Here is a 20,588-nt window from a genome sequence, read left to right on the forward strand (position 1 = left end):
CACAGCCCACCTGGTGTTGCGGGGGCGTTAATGATGAGAATCTTTGTTGGGGTGAGAAATAATAATGTTAATTTTAAATGACCAGCGAAGCGGACGGGTACAGCTAGTAACCTATAATTATATGAACGGCGTGCTTACGTGCCCTCGATGTGCAATTTTAACAACTACAAACATCAATCATGACAAATTCAAGCTACAAAAATTATACCTTTTTAAATATATCAGCCATCAATAGATTCGTCTTTTTTATATTTTCTTTCTTCAATTTTTCCTTTTTTTCGACGACTTCGGCTAGAGACTTGTAAATTTTCTGAGAGTGCTTTTTCATTTCTTTTTCGCCTATGAATTTTAGGCCATCTGTAATTTTTTTTTATTGCTTAATTGGGTGGACGAGCTCACAGACCAACTGGTGTTAAGTAGTTACTGGAGTCCATAGACATCTACAACGTAAATGCGCCACCCACCTTGAGATATCAGTTCTAAGGTCTCCGTACAGTTACAACGGCTGCCCCGCCCTTCAAGCCGAAACGCATTAGGTACTGCTTCACGGCAGAAATAGACGGGGTGGTGGTACCTACCCGTGCGGACTCACAAAAGGTCCTACCACCAGTAAGACTACCAGATCTCATTAATAGTGATGGGTATGGGGCAAACAGTCTTCTTCGCGGGAGAAATGGGTATTAAGTTTGTACTTACCTACCTACGTTTAGTGCCTTAGAATACACCCTACGTTTAGTAAGCGTAATATTTTCAACAACTACTTTTTGAGTAATATTTTGCAATACTCTCTCGACTTATAAAGATGTTCTAATAAATGATTTATATACCTATTTATATAATATTTATATACCTAATATAAATATTATTCTATACGTTAGTGAACTCCTCCTAACGGCTCGATCGATTTTGATGATCTTTTGTGTATGTACCAGCGGGCTCTAGAACGCTTGAGATTCTAAATTTATTATTGTAAAAACTTTTTTTTGTTATACATCAAAACAGTCCAGATTATTATTACAAACTCGACCAAGCTATGTTTGCACCTCGCTGGAATACGGCGGTCCGCCCGCTTCCCCGCTCACCTTCCCGCGATCGCCCTGTCGCGTCGCGTCAGTACGGTTAGCTTCTTTGTCGCCGACACGCGTCATACGAGTTTTCGTCTCCCTATACGTTGAATTTCAAGGAAAGGACAAAATGAAAGGAAAGGTGATACACAGTGAAGGGAGAAACATAATCCTGAAAAAGAAACATAAAGGAAAATTATTACTGAGCAATTGGGATACAAATTTAAAAAGTGCAAGAACGCCCGGGTGGTCCTAATACAAAAACCCGATATCGCTATATTGTAATGTACCTATGCATAACATATGGTTTAAAATAAAAAGGGAAAGTAAAATCTAACAAACATTTGTTTACATTTTTAAAGTCATAGCGAATCCTTTTCTCAGACCGTACCTAAGCGGCAGTGTGACGTAATCGATGCGAGGTGCAAACTTAGCTTGGTCGAGCTGTACTATTTATAACTTATTCAAAAAAGTTTCAAAATCTGCAGATTTAATACGAGTGTAAAGAACAATGTCTGTCGGGTCTGTTAGTGTAGGTTTTTTCTACCACCAGATCGGAAACATGACCCACTGAGAAGATCCGGCGAGAAACTCAGTGGGCTGTGTCTGTAGGTTAGTATACTCGCCGAGCCCTTCGTCGCAAGCGAAGAGTTCGACGACAGCAATAACCGGTGCTTGGGGTACATGAAAGCACAGTTAGTGGGTCGGGAGGATCCGAAATGACGTGTTTTTGGCGATGTCGACTATTTACCATTCTGTCCGCAGGATCGGGAATGTAGTCACCGGTGGCCACGATGAGAGAGTTCTCGTGGCGTGCCGCTTTCACGAATTGGCGCACTGGTGTCGACTGCATATACTTATGATGGACTCTAGGTCCAAGTCGTCGTGAAGGTCGATGTTCCTGACGAACCACGGGGCTCCGAGGGCTATCCTGCAAAAACGGGGTTGAATGATTTGAAGGGGTTTCAGGTTAGTGCGGGCCCGCGTGAGCGAAAAGTGTACTTGCCCAAGCCATGACGGGGCGTATGCAAGTTTTGTGGAGTGTCACCATAGTTCTAAGAGACAATTTACTTCGCTTGCAAATCATCGGATAGTTGTTATTTTATTCCCAGATTCGAACACTACAGTTTTTGGTCGTCATGGAAGCTTCCCGACAATCTTTGTTACTCATGAAAACCTAAAAAAATATATAATAATTTGTGGATTAGAGCGATTATCCAACTGATAAATTTTATTAATTTAAATAAAGAAACGAATCTAAAGGCTTCGTCAAACAGAACGCGTACTTAGCGCTGCTTTTTAACGTCGCGCTCTTTTCATGTCACACAAATTGACTAGATGAGTCCAACGCTCCTTGACGCAACGCATTCGCCAAATCATGGTGCCTTTCGATAGCAATGTGAAAATTTAAAAATATTAAGATGTCGAGTGATTCAGATGTGGCATTGTATAAGCATGGGTATTTTCTAACTAATTCTATCAATTTTTCGGGCATTATCCAGTATTTTAATACACATTCACTCGGACGCTAAAATAAATTTTGTAAAAAATTACAACGCCTGACGTCAAAGGACAGAGCGTTGCGTACTTATAGCGCTGGGGCTCTGTTTGACGGTATATTACCATAGTAGTACAACACATCTCGGCGTCATAGCGCGCCGTCAGCTTAGCGCTCTGACGCGCGCTAATTCCGCGTTCTGTTTGACGAAGCCTTAAAATGGCCGCGATGATCATGCGCTCTCACTCTAAACTATTGCTGTCTTTAGTCGCACACGGCGCGTACTGCACGCAAAAAAATATCAGTTCTGAGTTGTTGTTGAGTTCGAGTTTTTTTTCATTTTCGAGCTGTGCGACTTAGATGACTGGCAGCAAAAGAGTCTACGCAAGTTGCATCCCAGATGAGACACCTCCCCCTCTGCTACGGCATAAAGTAAAATAAAGTTGTTGTAAAGTAAAGTTGGAAAGTCATTTGTTTTTTTATATTTTTTTATAATAAACAACTTTTTCTTTCTATATTTATTTTCATTTGTTGACCCTACCATTTGTCAGTGCAGGTACATAGAGGCCATTTTCGATTCGTTTCTTTATTGGCGCGACTTATAGAAACATATTGTACTGAAAAGTTCAAAAACCCAAAACTACGCTTAATACCATTGCTATTATTTTTTATTTATTTATTGCTTAGATAGGTGGACGAGCTCACAGCCCACCTGGTGTTAAGTGGTTACTGGAGCCCATAGACATCTACAACGTAAATGCGCCACCCATCTTTGAGATATAAGTTCTAAGGTCTCAGTATAGTTACAGCGGCTACCCCACCCTTCAAACCGAAACGCATTAACTGCTTCACGGCAGAAATAGGCAGGGCGGTGGTACCTACCCGTGCGGACTCACAAGAGGTCCTACCACCAGTGATTTTGAATTTTGCCACAACTATACTGAGAACTTAGAACTTATATCTCAAGGTGGGTGGCGCATTTACTTGAGGAGGTGTCTATGGGCTCCAGAAACCATTTAACAGCAGGTGGGCTGTGAGCTCGTCCAACCATCTAAGCAATACAAAAAAAAACAACATAACATCGTCATCAGTAACCCAGAGAAAGTATTCAGTATTCAGTAAGCGTCAGAACAATAATTTGAAAACAAAAAAACGCGGGAACAAAGATCTTTCATTGTGATGAAAATACTAAGAGATTAATTATATTATTACTAAGAGATTTAACGGTAGGTAGCGGCTTGGCTCTGCTCCTGGCATTGCTGAAGTCCATGGGCGACGGTAACCACTTACCATCAGGTGGGCCGTATGCTCGTTTGCCTACAAAGGCAATAAAAAAAAGGTCAAAATGGAATATAATAATGGGGTACAGTATAAATGTGACAATCTGGATTATCCTAGCGAAGAATTTACATTAACGACTTTACGTAACACTTTTCCCTTTCCCAAGACCAATTTTCATACTGTATACCTAATATATATTGGATGCGTCATCGCTTTGCAACTACGGCCCTGGTAAAACATTACTATTTATCGTACGCATGCCTAAACACATGAATGATATTAGAATAACAAATTTGAAGCCACTTCGATGAAGTGATTTGAGCGCGATAGTAATAAAACGATAGTGATAGAGAAGTAAGTTATCTGTGAACTATTTTATTTGGAATATTTTTTTTAAAATCATTTTTAAGTTTGATACGTTTTGTAGAACATGTTTATTGAGTAATTGTTACAAAGTCCGCCACGGACGTGAATTATATAGTAACACAGAGTGATAAAATTAGAGGTCGGAATTTTCCATTATTTTTTTCTTCATATTAATTGTTGTTCATATTACGTTAATTTTTATTATAAAAACTAATTGTATTTTAATCTGCTTTTCGTGCCGACTGTTTATGCTTATATTTGTTATAAACTTTCAGAATATGGGGCTTATTCCGTACATGCATTCTACGGACAACGTCAGTTGGTTCGTTAATGATCTGTGTTCGCGAATCATCGCTCAGACCGGTATCCCGAATGACCGATATCATTTCGGCAAATTGCTATTGCAGAGTTTAAAAGATGACCCGGATTTCGTTTTGCTGGTAAAACAATTTATGTTATATTTCACGGATAACACTGCCAGTTGACGAGATGTATTTACTGGTACAGTAGGCTGAAATGAGCGACCATCCTCCCTGTTTCTCCTCGGCAAGTAACTTTGATTAAAAAAAAGTAAAAATTGATTAAATATTATTTGTCGTTATTAACATTTTTCTGTGATTATAGAATTTAACAATAACTTCAAACTTGTAATTTCAATTAGTTATAGTCGAATTTCGGCTACTGCGGGACAACTAGTATAATTATTAAAATGGCTACATTTTTGAGATACGAGTGCTTCGTAGTTGTGTTGAGAATAAAAAGCTATGTACCATTACCCGCAAAGCTAGTGTTTGTATGGTGCATGAAGTGTTTGTAAGTTCTATGTATGGATTGAATCGGAATGATGATTCAGGAGTCTAGCTATGATTAACGGAAGGCACGTTTGCTTTGTAGCAAATATAAGTGGGATAGTGGTACCCCTGTTTGTTTAGTAGTAATAACAATGAAAAAGTGCAAAAACTGTAAATATTGAATTAATACAACTGCTTTTTTGAAATCGGTTTGTGTCTGTGTAGGTATATATATATAACCGGTCACCGTCCTCGTCGAACCCGTCGCTTGCGACGAAGGGCTCGACGAGCGAATTAGCCCATAGACACAGCCCACTAAGTTTCTCAGTGGATCGCGTTTCCGATCTGATCGTAGATTCTGCGAAGCACTGCTCTTGCTAAGGCCAGTATTAGTAACACTCTCGATTTGTGTCCGTGAGCTCACCTACACGCCAGGGTAAAGCTGATATAGCCTCTCAAGGCTATCAGCATAGGTAAGGGAAAAAAACGCTGTTTCTGTTGCGAGGAAGTTATGCGCTCCGTTTGGAATATTACGTAGATTCATTCGCGAAGCAGCTGCTCTCGAGTTGTTAGGTCTCATTTGGAGTCGATCGGACTGTTAACAAATCCCATCTCTCCTGGCTGAGCTTTTGCTCGCCCACCTATCCTGGTGAAACTGGAAAGGCCTTCGGGCCACTAGTAAGTGTTTCTACCCTAAAAAAAAAAGAATGTACGACAGTACATAATATAATGCAATTGAGGCTTCAAACACAAGTCGGCGTGCAACATTTCTGTCCATTAACTACGACAACCAGAGCTCATTAAAAAATCTCTAAGCTCTTCATCATCATCATCATAATCGGTTGCTCTTGGCAGAGCAGTCGTGGTCACGTGGAATTCTTGCTCATTAAAGCCTTGACAGATGTTTTCCGCAGTTTGCGAACCGAGGCACGGCTCACACACTCGTTAAGTGGGGTTTGAGTAAGGTCTTTCACCTGATCAGTCCAACGCATGGGGAAGCTCTTACACTATTCAATATGAAAGGACAAAGTGATATGCAAGCCCATGATTTGTCGATGATTGGGCGACCGTCGGTCTAACGATGCAAGACATTATATCAATAGGAGGCAATCTAAGTATTTCAAAGATATAAAAAGTATGTGCGCAATAGTTAATTATACCTTCACTTATTTAGGGGACAATTATTAGGAAATATCTTGCTCTTGCGTAAAGCGTATTGTTGTTTATAGTGGCGTTATCATTCGAAATGTTGTCTGTTTGTTTCGTTATTATGACAGTTTGCTTATCTTAATTAGTTTGAGATAGTCGTGTCCATTCTTAACAAAAGTTAACGTAAATATGTATTATTAAACATTGAGCCAAAAGTACAACGTCGAATTAAGCTACACATTTTTATTTAATTATATTATTACTGGTGGTAGGACCTCTTGTGAGTCCGCACGTGTAGGTACCACCGCCCTGCTTATATCTCAAGGTGGGTGGCGCATTTACTTGAGGAGGTGTCTATGGGCTCCAGTAACCACTTAACACCAGGTGGTCTGTGAGCTCGTCCATCCATCTAAGCAATAAAAAAAATTACAATCGTATTATTTTTCTTATGAATAGTTTGAATGATGAGCAATATAGAAACGAAAGCAGCTAGACTGATTTGTTTTTGTGTTTTACCAAGCGTATGGAGAGTTTTAAAAATTGCATTTGGCTTCATACCTACTTTGTGTAATGTAATCACAGCGATTCGGTTCTCTTTATCACCCCACTCCATTTTAATATCGCAAAATATTGTACAATGTATTGGCGCCAAAATGAGAAAACTCAATGAGGAATCATATAAAAACGACAGATTCCAAATTCAAATGTAATATTTTGAATTGTGTTCTTTTTTTTTATAATAAATAATAATTTAAAAATAAAAAAATAATTATAAAAAAAATATTTTGTTTATTTTTAATTGTAACAGTATTTATGGCCAGAGTAAGTAGACCAGAAAACGACTGATTTGTTTTTAGGTTGTATTCGTAAATCTTGCTCGATTGGTCTTTAGACCTTGTAGCATTTAGGTGTTGTGATTTGAAATCTTTTAAGCTTTCTTTGGAAAGTCTACGGAAAAATAATCTACTCATATCCAATGATGCGACTGTGACAACATAACATTGTGTAATAAACTCAAAAATATTATAATTTGTGTAAATACCGGGCATCTTGTGAACTCGCCCGGGTGGTTATTACCGCCGAGCCTATTTTTGCCGCGTAGCAGCTATGCGTTCCGGTTTGAAGGATGGGGCGGCAGTAGTATTAAAGAACCGAGACTTAGAACTCATGTCTCAAGATGGCTTTTACGTTGTTGATGTCTATCTAACAACCTAACGCTCATCTAAGCAATAAAAAAGGCCGAATTAAAAAGTATTTTCTTATCCTGGCGACCCTGTTTCGGTTACTAATAGTTCAGTCATTATAGGGGGTTGACCTCGGAAAGTTGACCACCACATAATATATTTTTTTATTGCTTAGATTTATGGACAAGCTCACAGCCCACCTGGTGTTAAGTGGTTACTGGAGCCCATAGACATCTACAAGGAAAATGCGCCACCCACCTTGAAATACAAGTTCTAAGGTCTCAAGTATAGTTACAACGGCTGCCCCACCCTTCAAACCGAAACGCATTACTGCTTCACGGAAGAAATAGGCAGGGTGGTGGTACCTACCCGTGCGGACTCACAAGAGGTCCTACCACAAGTAAAAGCAAAGATTAAAATGATGTGGTACCACACAAGTTTGACTGTCAACCTAATCGTAAAAGACAAGGCACTACAACGGTTCTTAGATCAGCTGCAGAAAAACGACGGAGACAACAAATCATCATTCAAGAAATTTTATGTGAATCGTCAGAAAATATGGAAATTGATAATCCTCAAGACCTAAACATTGATGCCGTATCAGCCAATATTGTTGAAAATATTGGTGATGATTTTGATTAATATTATCAAACTATGCCTTAATAAATCCTTTATCACACATAGCTAATCGTAACCAACTAACAACTTGTTTCTTAGCAATAAAATTTGAATATTATCGTGTGTTAGCCGTTAACGCTGTACTGTTATTATGTAGCTATAACATTATGACGTCACAAGTATGGTGACTAAACATGGCGCATGATTCTTTTTTTGATTCTATCAATTTTTAATTGTTTATAATTAATAGCAAAAAAATTATTAGTTTTTGCATTAAATGTCCATATTATTTATTATAAGGTTTTAAAATACAATTAAAAAATCGATAATTTTATTTTTCAAAATCCGAATTATCATTTTTTACTTCAGCATTTGAAGAAGAAAACTGTCCGGTTCAGAGATTATTTAATTTTGAGAGTGGAATTCACCTAATCAGGAGATGTATGGAAATGGTAGTGCAAGGGGAAGACGTCGACCGAAGAAGACATGGATGGAGTGTGTGAATGACGATATGAGAGAGACAAGAGTGAGTGTTGAGATTACGGCTGATAGAAGAGAATGGAAGAGAAAAATTAGCTGTGCCGACCCCACCTAGTGGGATAAGGTGTAGAAAAAAAAAGAAGTGGAATTCACATAATTTGGCCTAAAATGACTGGACTATAAGCCAAATTCATAATATGATTGTTTTGTCATGCGTGTACAAATACTCAAGTTAATCGGACGTCTTGAAGTTGGTTACAAATTAGAAATGACATTAAACCCGTTCTGTTACATAGACAGACACAAGCCAGATTAACAAAAGCGTGTTATAAGACAGTGATTTTGCTGCTTGATTCATAAAAATGAATTCATTTTCAGATCGACGGAGCGACAGGTCAATCCGAAACAAACAAATCAGTGTTGGAAAGGTCAATACAGTGTGCCGTTTCCTTGACCGAGCTTGGACTAAAGAAAGGTGACGTCATCGTCCTTATGGGATACAATCATTTGGACTTGACAATACCACTATACGCTGCCTTGTATTTAGGAATTATAATTTTTAATGTCAGTATGGACATGACAGACAGTAAGTACCTACTATAAACGTATTTTTCGTACACGTACATAAATTGTGACTAAAGCACACGATTTTGTGTGTACCGACTGCACGAAAAGTAATGATGCGTTATTTTTTAATATTTTTTATTATGTATTACATTTCGACTTACGTCAAGTACCTGCGCGTTTGTGTTCCACGATCCTGCATTCCGCAGCCAAGCAAGCAACTAGTTCCGGCTTAAAAAGGATCTATCGGATCAATTCTGTGCATCTATGAGACTCTGATAAACGTTTACTGTTGGAAGGGTGATGAACTATTCTGACCATTACAAATATTAAGAAAGTATACATCCTTCCTTCTGTTCTGCTTCGGAATATCCTTCCTAGAACGACTAAATGGGTCGCAGTAACGAAAAATAAATAAATTAGGAGAATATTTCATAAGTATTGTGAAGATCTGTTTTGAATATACATAAGCATGTGTGTAGTTTAAAACCCATTTGCAACAAAAAGCAACTTATTCACATAACAATATCCCAACAATATAACAACGCTCAAAGATTGCCAAACGTGAACACAAGTGACCGACTTAAAAAATAGTGATCTTTGTGCTTCAAAGCTGCAGAAACAGCTTGAGTTGAAGCTAACGTTGAATTTTAGATCCGACCATCTGGCTGGTGTTCTGACCACGGTGCGCTCGCCTCTATGCGACCCGCAATTATGAGCTTCTCTAATTCATATCTGGGAGACCGCATGGTGTGTCCGCAGAAGCTGATAACACGTTCCCGGCAGACGGAAGAAAGCCTTTTTCGGTTGTTTAGCTCCCTAAGAATGGACTCGTTAGTTCTCATGGCAGTCCACGGTATTCGTAGCAATCTCCGCCACACCCACATTTCAAAGGCGTCGATCTTTTTGCTATCGCGGCTTTTCATGCACCATGTCTCCGCCCCGTAGAGGAATATGGGAAAGTCCAGTGCCCGCACCAAGCGCACTTTGGTTTTAAAGCGAATGAATAATTTGAATGTAGGCAAGTTCAAATTATGTTTTTTTTTATCTCCAGATGCACTTGCACAAATTTTCGCTTCGAAGCAACCAAAAGCTATATTTTGTCAGAACAGGAATCTTGTTAACGTAAAAAATGCACTGGAGTTTTATGAGCATGATATAAAATTACTTACCTTCGATGATAATGATCATAAGGACGTTTTGACTTTTTCTGAATTTATGACCGGTTTTGGTAGCGATGCATCGATTGGAAGCTTCAAGTAAGTCGATTTTATGTTTCTGTTCCTGGCCTTTTGCGACCATAAGGCTCGGGCGACTTCAATTTCAGTCATAGTAATGATACACCACACACTCAAACTTGTAAGAATCAGAATATGTGCTCGCCTAACTCATAGAGTTTTCTTAATTTGGCATCATTTTTAGGCCAACAGATTTTGATCCCGAAGAAACAGTTGCTTTGATAACTGAAACAAGTGGAACTACTGGAGCGCCAAAGGGCGCTGCTCTTACGCACAAAAATTTAGTCATATCAATTACTTCTGATTGGTAAGTATAATTTGACCGTTCAAGTTATTAAAAATTGTATCTAAAAGAGCAGAACTTTCAAAACAAGAAGTTATTTACATAGCAGTTTTCTGTTTTTTTATTCACTGTATAATTTTTGAAAAGCAGCTCTGGCTGGAGTTGGCAATTATAGTAATCGTGACGTAATTAAAAAGTGTTAGTTTGTGAAGGTCAAGGGGCGACCTGAGGAGGTGGAGGCCGCGCGGCGCGCTACCAGCAGTTAGCGCGCTGCCGTGGAGTAAATAGAGCGACCGGTCGACGGTGTATCGCGTCCCGACCCGGCAGGCTGGTTCTGGTCCAGCGGGGTATTCCGGGACACCAGCAGCACCGTCTGGGCGGCCCGACGGGCTGCCGTACCGAGACGGCCGACATTTCAGAGCCTTCGATTCGCCTCGAAGGCTCCGTCGGCTGGGCGTCCTTGGGGTAAGCCACGCCATCTGGTTGTAGTGTTGATCGCGGTAACTCCTCTACCACACCCGGGTTCTGACCTCGGTGGGGATCGGACGTCGGGTGTAAGAGTGCAGGGGAGTCGTTTAGTGGGTGGTCCCTAAAATCCTTGGGCCCGCGGTCTGCTCACAACACCATGCAAATCGTAGTCTCACATACCTCGTAGGAGGTTCGGCACACTACCAAAAAAAAAAAAAAAGTTTATATTTGACTCTTTCTATTGTTTATCAAAGCGTGTGAGTGTGTGTGTCCTAACATTGAGATTCGAAAACAAATTAGGGGCCTCTGTGTCTCCTGTTATTATTATTGATTGAAATTTCGACTTCGTTTTTTAGCATTTATGACTGCAATTACGTTTTAATGTCTACGAAGTTCATGCCGGGGGAATCTTGAGTTCGTCTACGGACCAGAAATTTCATAGATTGCATTTTGTAAATTAACTTAATATACTATTCCAGGAGAAACTTTGAAAGCTTCCCCACGCCTATAAAGTCGTTGTTAATAGTAACACCGCTGAATTGGATTTCAACTACCTTATATGTTTTGTCCTCATCGATACTGAGATACAAAAGAATTCAATCATCAAAACCAACAACTAAAGAACACATTTGCGACCTTATTAATACATATAAGGTACTTAGTCTATAACTCACCTCTACTTTTGTTTTTCTTCTTATTTTTAATTTTTGAAAATATTTTATATACAGTTAATTAACAGACCTGATAACGGAACTCTTATTATTTGTAGATAAACATTTACATTTCATTAATAATGAAATAAAAAAATTAAAATCGATAAAAAGTAAATTGAAAAGTTATTATTTTTTATGTCTTTGAAGTACCATAATGTCCCTATTATTATATTATTTTGTATGACCGTTGTAGGTTGACAAGAATACGATCCATCTGTTGTTGAGTGGTCGCAGTCGTTCATGGACATCAGCAATACCAGAGGCACAACCAAGCCGCTCCCTAAAATTAGGATTTCGTTTGGTCGATATTTATATTTTCATATTTACAGCCATCGTTCTTAAGCACAACGCCGCCCTTCATGTTAAAGCTTTTGGGAAACAAAGACAGATGCGACTTCAACAGCTTTGAAAATATCCGTCTCGGTGGTTGTGCTATAACAACAAACATTTTAGAGTACATAACGGTAAGTAAATTACATATTTTTGTTAAAACTTTAACATAAAATGACTCCTTATGCCTGGTAGTAGATATTTCTAGATACGGTTTCTTGGTTCGTTTGACGTTTGAAAGTTACATGAGCACTTAAGTCCCCTACAAAGATGACACCAACCTACGATCTTCCAAATCAATTCAAATCAAATCAAAATATTTATTCATGTAGGCGTTTTCAGAGAATCAAGTCTTCGACCGTTTGGGACCTTCCGAAGGTTCGCTATTAACAAGAATCATCAAGAAACTATTTTCCATACGCTTGTGCAAAATAAAACAATTACAAAAAACTTTAAATAACAATTACGTTTAGATCTAATAATTGAAGAGCTTAAGGGGCTATTCCAACCACTCACCGACCGGTAGGTGAGCTCACGGGCTCAACCCGAAAGAATTGCTAACACTGACCTTAGCAAGATCAGGGCTTTGCTGAATCTACCACTGAATCGGTGAAGATCCTGAGAAAGATCCAGAAACTGAGAAGATCCGGCGAGAAACTCAGTGGGTTGTGTCTATGGACAAGTTTCCATTACTGAGCAATGGCCAGCGATCTGCTCAGTACTGTGGTCGTATGGACAACAGCTCTAAGTTAATCTCAGTTATAGTAGAATAAATATAACGGTCTAAAAACTGGCACAGCTGAATGTTTCGCTGCAGACATATATCGAACGATGGTGTAACTAGAGAACACTGAGATTGCCCTGAGAAATACCGTGTCGAAGATTTTCGTTTAGAGCAATCTAAATAAATATTTCAACTATTCATGTTTTATTTTTCACTCACAGAAATCGTTGCCACGCGCAGAAATATCGTTTGGGTACGGACTCACTGAGGCTGGAGGGGGCCGTGTCTTTATGAATCGTTCGCATCCTCTTGGATCTGTTGGACAACCCACTGGAACATTTAACTATCGCGTAAGTTGCTAGCTTAAAACTTTATACTTTATAACGAAATTTTACCTCATTCATTAACACGATAGACATGATAAGTTGTATCTATGTAGAAGGTTTTCTTGATTTATTTAAAGTAGACACCGATTCACTAGTAGATACAAATGTAAAGACGAAAAACTACTAAGCATTTATTGTGGTTATCCATTTGTTACAATCCCGGCTAGCAATTTTTTTTTTCTGGAATCCACTAGGCAACGTGAGCTCTCCCATTCACCCCGAGACATTAGTGTGCTCAGTGCGAGCATTTAAAGTTCTCGATAGCGTAAAAGTTAACTCAAATTTGTATGGAGTTGGAACGTTTGACGCTAGGGGCGCTGTTCTAAATGCATACTTTGAGCTAATTTTTACGATATTGAGAACGATTAAAAACTCGCACTAAGCACACAGATCGAAATCTTAATAATTATAATAATATGTATTATAGTACAACAATTGAAACATTGAGAATAATATCATAAATATTTACGGGCTACCAATACGACTTACTCCCGTTCTAATATCTATTTTGGACATTGACTGTGAGGTATTTAATATTTCCTAAATTATTCACATTTTAATACTGCCATTTTTGTTTTTACCAGTTGATTGACGTCGAAACGCAAAAAGACATATTAGAGCCCAATGTACAGGGTGAATTATGGTTGAAGGGACCCTCCATGTTTAAGGTAATGTGAGATGCTGAAGGTAAAAAATAAAAGTGAGGCCTGGCAGACAAAACAATCCGTGGAGTTTCATTTTTTTATTGCTTAGTTGGGTAGCCGAGCTCACAGCCTGTTGTTCTGTGGTCACCTGAGCCCAAAATCATCAACAAGATAAGTGCCACTACCCACGTTGGCATATGAGTTCTAAGTCTAAGTTTTATAGTACAGCGACTGCCCCACCCTGCACAGCAATTCATTCAACAATTCATTCGCGGCAGAAATAGGCAGAGTAGTGACGACTACCCATGCCGGCCCACAAAACCCCCTGGTGGTAGGGTAGTAACGTAATTACTCAAATCGCGGCGATCTTTCGTGAACGTGCATTAAAAATATAGTTCCTTACAATAATTAATAACTGGCTGCGAGATTTGAACACCGACAGTCGCATCGCTTGATACGAGTACTTTTTTCCCTACCTAATTGTGGGTAGCCAACTTCAACCGGACCAGTAGGTGAGCTCACGGGCTCAACCTGAGAGAATTGCTAGTATTAGCCCTAGCAAGAGCAGTGCTACACTGAGTATACTACCGAAACGGAATCGCGACCCACTGAGAAGATCCGGCGAGAAACTCAGGGGGTTGTGTCTATGGGGTAATAACACGAGTACGCCGAAGACATTCATTTTTATTTTAATGGATAAAGGAAGTCAGATTATTATGATTTGAGAAATCAGATATTGCGTACCTACTTACTTGCTTTTTATCCTGTTCCTTCAAAAAAAAAATTACAGGAATATTACAACGACCCTAAGAGCACAAAGGAAGCATTTTCAGAAGATGGCTGGTTCAAAACTGGCGATATTATGTACCGGGATGAGCACTTTTATTTTTACTTTGTAGAGCGACTAAAGCTGTTGATTCATTACAAGAATTATCAGGTAAGAAATTCAATTATTGTTTTGCAGATTCTTCAGTACTTCGACAAAAGTAATCGTGGGATTTTATAGAACATAAGATAATGTGATTGCCCACCTATCCTGGTGAAACTGGAAAGGCTTGCGGGCCATCAGTAATTCTAAAAAAAAATTTTTTTGTTTTCCCCTACCTATGCTGATAGCCTTGAGAGGCTATTTCAGCTTCACCCTAACGTCTAGGTAAGCTCACGGGGCTCAAACCGGAGTGTTACTAACACTGGCCCTACCAAGAGCAGTGCTTCGTTGAATCTACCACCGGATCGGAAACGCGACCCACTGAGAAGATCCGGCGAGAAACTCAGTGGGCTGTGTCTACGGGCTAATTCGCTCGTCGAGCTCTTCGTCGCAAGCGACGGGTTCGACGAGGACGGTGACCGGTTATATATATATACCTACACAGACACAAACCGATTTCAAAAAAGCAGTTGTATTAATTCAATATTTACAGTTTTTGCACTTTTTCATTGTTATTACTACTAAACAAACAGGGGTACCACTATCCCACTTATATTTGCTATAAAGCAAACGTGCCTTCCGTTAATCATAGCTAGACTCCTGAATCATCATTCCGATTCAATCCATACATAGAACTTACAAACACTTCATGCACCATACAAACACTAGCTTTGCGGGTAATGGTACATAGCTTTTTATTCTCAACACAACTACGAAGCACTCGTATCTCAAAAATGTAGCCATTTTAATAATTATACTAGTTGTCCCGCAGTAGCCGAAATTCGACTATAACTAATTGAAATTACAAGTTTGAAGTTATTGTTAAATTCTATAATCACAGAAAAATGTTAATAACGACAAACAATATTTAATCAAAATTTTTTTTTGGGTGTTTATGGCCTGGTATCTAGACCTTTAGGCCAAGTCTTAAGTATTTTTATTCGGTTTATTATAATTTCCCCACTGTATTTTTGATGAATTTATATAGAGGCACGTAATAGGATCTATTTTTAACATATCACTCAGGCGGCGGGAGGGATCTTGCACTGTCACTTGATTTTGCACTATGTCACTAATTTCACTGACAAGAATCAATCTGTCAAACGAAAAGCACTCACATTTAATAAGAAATGTTCGATATCACCAACCGAATCATTGCAATATTTAGCACTTCGATAAAGCGGCACAACACGAGAACCCTCTCATCGTGGCCGCCGGTAACTACATTCCCGATCCTGCGGACAGAATGGAAAGCAGTTGACGTCGCCCAAAACACGTCATCTCGGATCCTCCCGATCCACTAACGGTGCTTTTAGGTACTTCAAGCACCGGTCACCGTTCTCGTCGAACCCGTCGCTTGCGACGAAGGGCTCGACGAGTAAATTAACTCTTAGACACAGCCCGCTGAGTTTCTCGCCGGATCTTCTCAGTGGGTCGCGTTTCCGATCCGATGGTAGATTCTGCGAAGCACGGCTCTTGCTAGGGTTCGTGTTAGCATCCTCATCAGGTTTGAGCCCCGTGAGCTCACCTACTAGCCACGGTTACGCTGAAATAGCCCCTAAGGCAATCAGCTTAGGTAGGAAAAAAAAAAAAAAGCAATATTTAATCAATTCTCAATTTGACCACAGACTATAAACGATAGGAAAAGTTTGACAGTAAACAAACATGCATGCGTGTGTGTCAAATACATGGTAGTATGTGTACTGTTTTTTTTTTAGTTATTGTATTTTTTTTGCATAATTTAAAAAAAAATGAGCATTCTGCGCTTCTTCTCTATATTCTTTATAAGTATGAGAAATTTCATACTGCTCCGTGCGCACAATTATCGTAAAAAGGGTCCAAAGTGTTGCAGTTATTGCGTTGCATCGTTGCGGTTACGCGCCAATTCAAATTTTTTACGTACCGGTAAAATGGGGCGTTTAGGGACAAATTCCAACTTTATGACCAATTTTAAGGTAGTTGTTGATGTATATAATGCTATGTCAGTTGTCCAATTTAAAACTACGCAACTAGCATTCCAGTTTAAGCAAAAAAAAGCAAAAATAGGTGTAATCCCTATTTACCCGGAAATTGCGGTTAATTGGGACGAAATGAGAAATTTGCTAGGGTTGTAGGGTTTTAATTAATTTATTTAGTTGCATAAAAAATATTGAAAAGCTGAAAAAAGTACATGGGAGATGTCACCTCTTCCCCACTCTGAACAAATATTAAATATTTTATTATGTATTACTTAGACATTTTTGTTCACCTTGAGATTTCATTGTTCTTGTTACATGTCTGTGCAAAATCGACTTACTTATATTAAATTGCTTAGCTATTTCAACTAAAGACTTATTCCCAATTTCATAGGCTTCTATTGCTGTTTTTAATATTAAGGGATCATAAGGCTTGCACTCTTTGATACATACACGCGAGGCATATCTAAAAATAGAAAACAATACGTAACTGATCATATAAATATTTACCAAACAATAAAATAACACATTGATAATTTTGAATAAAAGTTCTAGACAAAAACATCATAAATAAACCAGATTTTTACCAACAAATTTAAAAAATATTGTTATAACTACATAGACAACCCTACAAACCTGTACCCATTTATACTTAGGTCGTTTCCATTTCACGTATTCTCATCCCAATTGACCCTTTTTTCGTTGTTATTTGTACCCAAGACGTCCCCAATATCCCCAAAAACAACAGATTTTTACATGTATTTTTATTTTATCAAATACATTAAAACCAATAACAACTGAGACTTACCTTTAATATATATGATGGTTCAAACACTAAATAACGTGTATAAATCACAGTCGTCTTCTATTATTATCAAATAAATAAAAGAGAGCAAAGTTTCTAGCACTAAAATAATTACCACCACAGGAAGTTAATTTGAAACGTGATTTTTTATAAGTTAGCAGCTATTATCATGAATATTCAGAGTTTTTTTGTAAACTTTCAACATTCTACTATTAAACTACAAAAAATTGAAGATTTTGCAACGAATATAAAACTAATATTGAGCGTCGAAAGATTTTCCCGGTTTTTTCCCGATTCGCCTCTCAATCCCTAATCGCCCCATTTTGCGGTACTGAAAAATTTGAATATAACCAAAAGATTCGTTTATCGTACCATCAAACAATACAATGAAGACTCTAGTGTAGATGACCGGTCAAGAAGTGGTCGCCCTCGGTCTGTTAGGAATCCAGCAGTGATAAAAGCTGTGAAGGCGCGAATTCAAAGAAATCCCAAACGTAAGCAGAAACTGTTGGCCCTTCAGATGGGGTTAAGCAGAACCACGGTGAAAAGGGTGTTAAATGAAGACTTAGGGCTTCGGGAATATCGAAGAAAAACAGGACATCGTTTGAATGCTCGTCTAATGGACCTGAGACTGAAGAGATGCCGCGCTTTGTTGAAGCGGTACGCGGGAAAAAAATATCGGGAAATTCTTTTTTCGGATGAAATTTTTTTACCGTAGATGAGAGCTACAACAAACAAAATGATAAGATGTACGCACACAGTAGTGAAGAAGCGAGCAACCGTATTCCGCGTGTCCAACGAGGTCATTTTCCATCCTCGCTCATGGTATGGTTGGGTGTTTCTTATTGGGGCTTAACAGAGGTACATTTTTGTGAGAAAGGTGTAAAAACGAATGCAGTTGTGTATCAAAATACAGTCCTGACGAACCTTGTGGAACCTGTTTCTCATACCATGTTCAATAACAGGCACTGGGTATTCCAACAAGATTCGGCGCCAGCTCATAGAGCGAAGAGCACACAAGACTGGCTGGCGGCGCGTGAAATCGACTTCATCCGGCACGAAGACTGGCCCTCCTCCAGTCCAGATTTGAATCCGTTAGATTACAAGATATGGCAACACTTGGAGGAAAAGGCGTGCTCAAAGCCTCATCCCAATTTGGAGTCACTCAAGACATCCTTGATTAAGGCAGCCGCCGATATTGACATGGACCTCGTTCGTGCTGCGATAGACGATTGGCCGCGCAGATTGAAGGCCTGTATTCAAAATCACGGAGGTCATTTTGAATAAACTTTAGTGTCATAAGAATCTGTTTTGTTAAGTTCATTTTGGTATATGAATGGTTACATAATGAATAAACTTGTTTCATTATATTACATTAAACATGTGACAGAATTTATGACCTGACTAGGTATATAGATACATATTTATATGACATTCATTTACAGCTAGCTTTAACCGAGCATTTTTTTTTGTAATAAAAAATAACTTATCAACTACCCTATTAGATATCACCGCATGAAATAGAGAAGGTCATTCGCCAGCATCCGGGTGTGTTGGACGTTATAGTCACCAGCGTCACGGACGTCCAGCGCGAGGAGCTGCCGTGCGCTTGCGTCGTACTTAAAGATGGACGTCGCGTCACCGAACAGGAAATCAAGGACTTGGTTCGAGGTAAGCATTATAAAATTAATAAATCGATAGAGCACTTAGAGGTGTTTCACGAGCATTAATTCGCTGGGGTTGCTCAGGTTTGCGAATTTGTGGGCAACCATGCAAAAGAATTACCTTTTCTCCAAGGAATGACACTATACCCAATCCCAATAGATATCCCAATGCCCTACTTCGTCATTGGATCTCTTTCGTTCGCCACATAGTGACAGAATGATTCTTTTCTCCTACCGACGCCGAAGTTCGGTTTTCGTCCTGCTGTACATGGAAGAAAGTCTAACTTTTCTCCCTGTGTACTGACAAGTGCGCATGCGCATTAGTGTCTACGTTTGCTCTCACGCACCTAAAATTCTCCGCCATTGTTGTGCTCGGGTAATTTGTATGTAATGTAATATTGTATTTAGTGTAAAAGTGAAATAAACAAAATGCAATAAAATTTAATAGTGAAGTATGAACATAGATGAGTTCATCAGACAGTTCTTATTCAATTAGTAGTAGTTTATTTAAAAATTAAAAAACAGTTAAATTGTTTTTTTTATGAGTTCGTCTCGGGTGGCAATTTTACACGTGGAAGGAAACGTCTAACATTTCTCCCTTGGTGCACAATGTACTATATTTCCGACGAAAAAAAACCTTATTACTGAGCATTTTATTTTGTGTGTGTTTATAGATTCGCTAACGGATCCAAAACAATTGAGAGGTGGCGTTTTTTTCTTAAAGGAAATGCCCATGAACCCACAACTGAAAATCGACAGAAGAAAAATAAAAGAATTCGTTATTAATTCATTAGGCACAAAAAAATAAGAAAAAATGTTACATATATAATACATACACGTCCCCTGTATAAATGTATAAAAATATTAAATATGGTTTTTATTTTTTTGTGTTTTGAATATTGAAGGCACCGTAGTCATTTCCAGCTATCTATTTTCGAATTAATCCATATATATATTTTTTTATTTATTTCTTACGTGGGTGGACGAGAGCAGGCTCCATCTGAAGTTAAGTGGTCACGGGAGCTCAGAAACATCAACAACGTAAATGTCGCCACCACCTTGAGATACGTGTTCTAAGTCTCAGTTTTTTAGTACAACGGCTGCCCCATCCTTCAAGCCGAAACGCATTACTGCAGACTACTGCTTCACCACAGAAATAAGCGGGGTGGGGTACCTACCCGTGCGAACTCACCCGTCCTACCACCAGTAATTACTTAAATTATAATTTTTACAGATTTGTTTTTTATTACACGATGTTATTCCTTCAGCGTGGAAGTCAATCGTTAACATTTGTCAAGTACGTATTTATTTACAAAAATTGGTACCCGCCCGCGGGATTCGAACATCGGCACAGTCGTATCGCTCGATACGAATTGACCAGGCGTCTTATACAGTAGGCCACGACGACTTCGAACTGATACCAGCTAATTTTTTTTTTTTTTTTTTTCCTACCTA

The 20,588-nt window shown here is 38.8% G+C and overlaps 1 protein-coding gene across 1 annotated transcript; it reads left to right on the plus strand.

Moving 5' to 3' along the window:
• The first annotated feature begins 4,111 nt into the window (after nt 1-4,111).
• On the plus strand, nt 4,112-20,036 carry LOC114250368 (luciferin 4-monooxygenase-like). The gene is made up of 12 exons (XM_089733882.1): nt 4,112-4,197; nt 4,485-4,649; nt 8,810-9,017; nt 10,050-10,254; nt 10,418-10,540; nt 11,464-11,638; nt 12,027-12,161; nt 12,973-13,101; nt 13,722-13,805; nt 14,572-14,718; nt 18,975-19,140; nt 19,808-20,036. The coding sequence occupies exons 2-12, from the start codon at nt 4,488-4,490 to the stop codon at nt 19,939-19,941; spliced, it is 1,668 nt and encodes a 555-aa protein (XP_089590008.1). The 5' UTR covers nt 4,112-4,197; nt 4,485-4,487; the 3' UTR covers nt 19,942-20,036.
• The last annotated feature ends 552 nt before the right edge of the window (nt 20,037-20,588 follow it).

Source organism: Bombyx mandarina, chromosome 16 (assembly GCF_030267445.1).
Source record: "Bombyx mandarina strain Sakado chromosome 16, ASM3026744v2".
In the NCBI taxonomy this organism is placed as follows: Eukaryota; Metazoa; Arthropoda; class Insecta; order Lepidoptera; family Bombycidae; genus Bombyx; species Bombyx mandarina.

Bases quoted from the DNA above. Each gene is read 5' to 3' on its own strand.
- LOC114250368 (XM_089733882.1), top strand. From the start codon at position 4,488: ATGGGGCTTATTCCGTACATGCATTCTACGGACAACGTCAGTTGGTTC. The intron at 4,650-8,809 runs GTAAAACAATTT...ATTCATTTTCAG, and splicing joins ACCCGGATTTCGTTTTGCTG to ATCGACGGAGCGACAGGTCA. The intron at 10,255-10,417 runs GTAAGTCGATTT...CATCATTTTTAG, and splicing joins GCATCGATTGGAAGCTTCAA to GCCAACAGATTTTGATCCCG.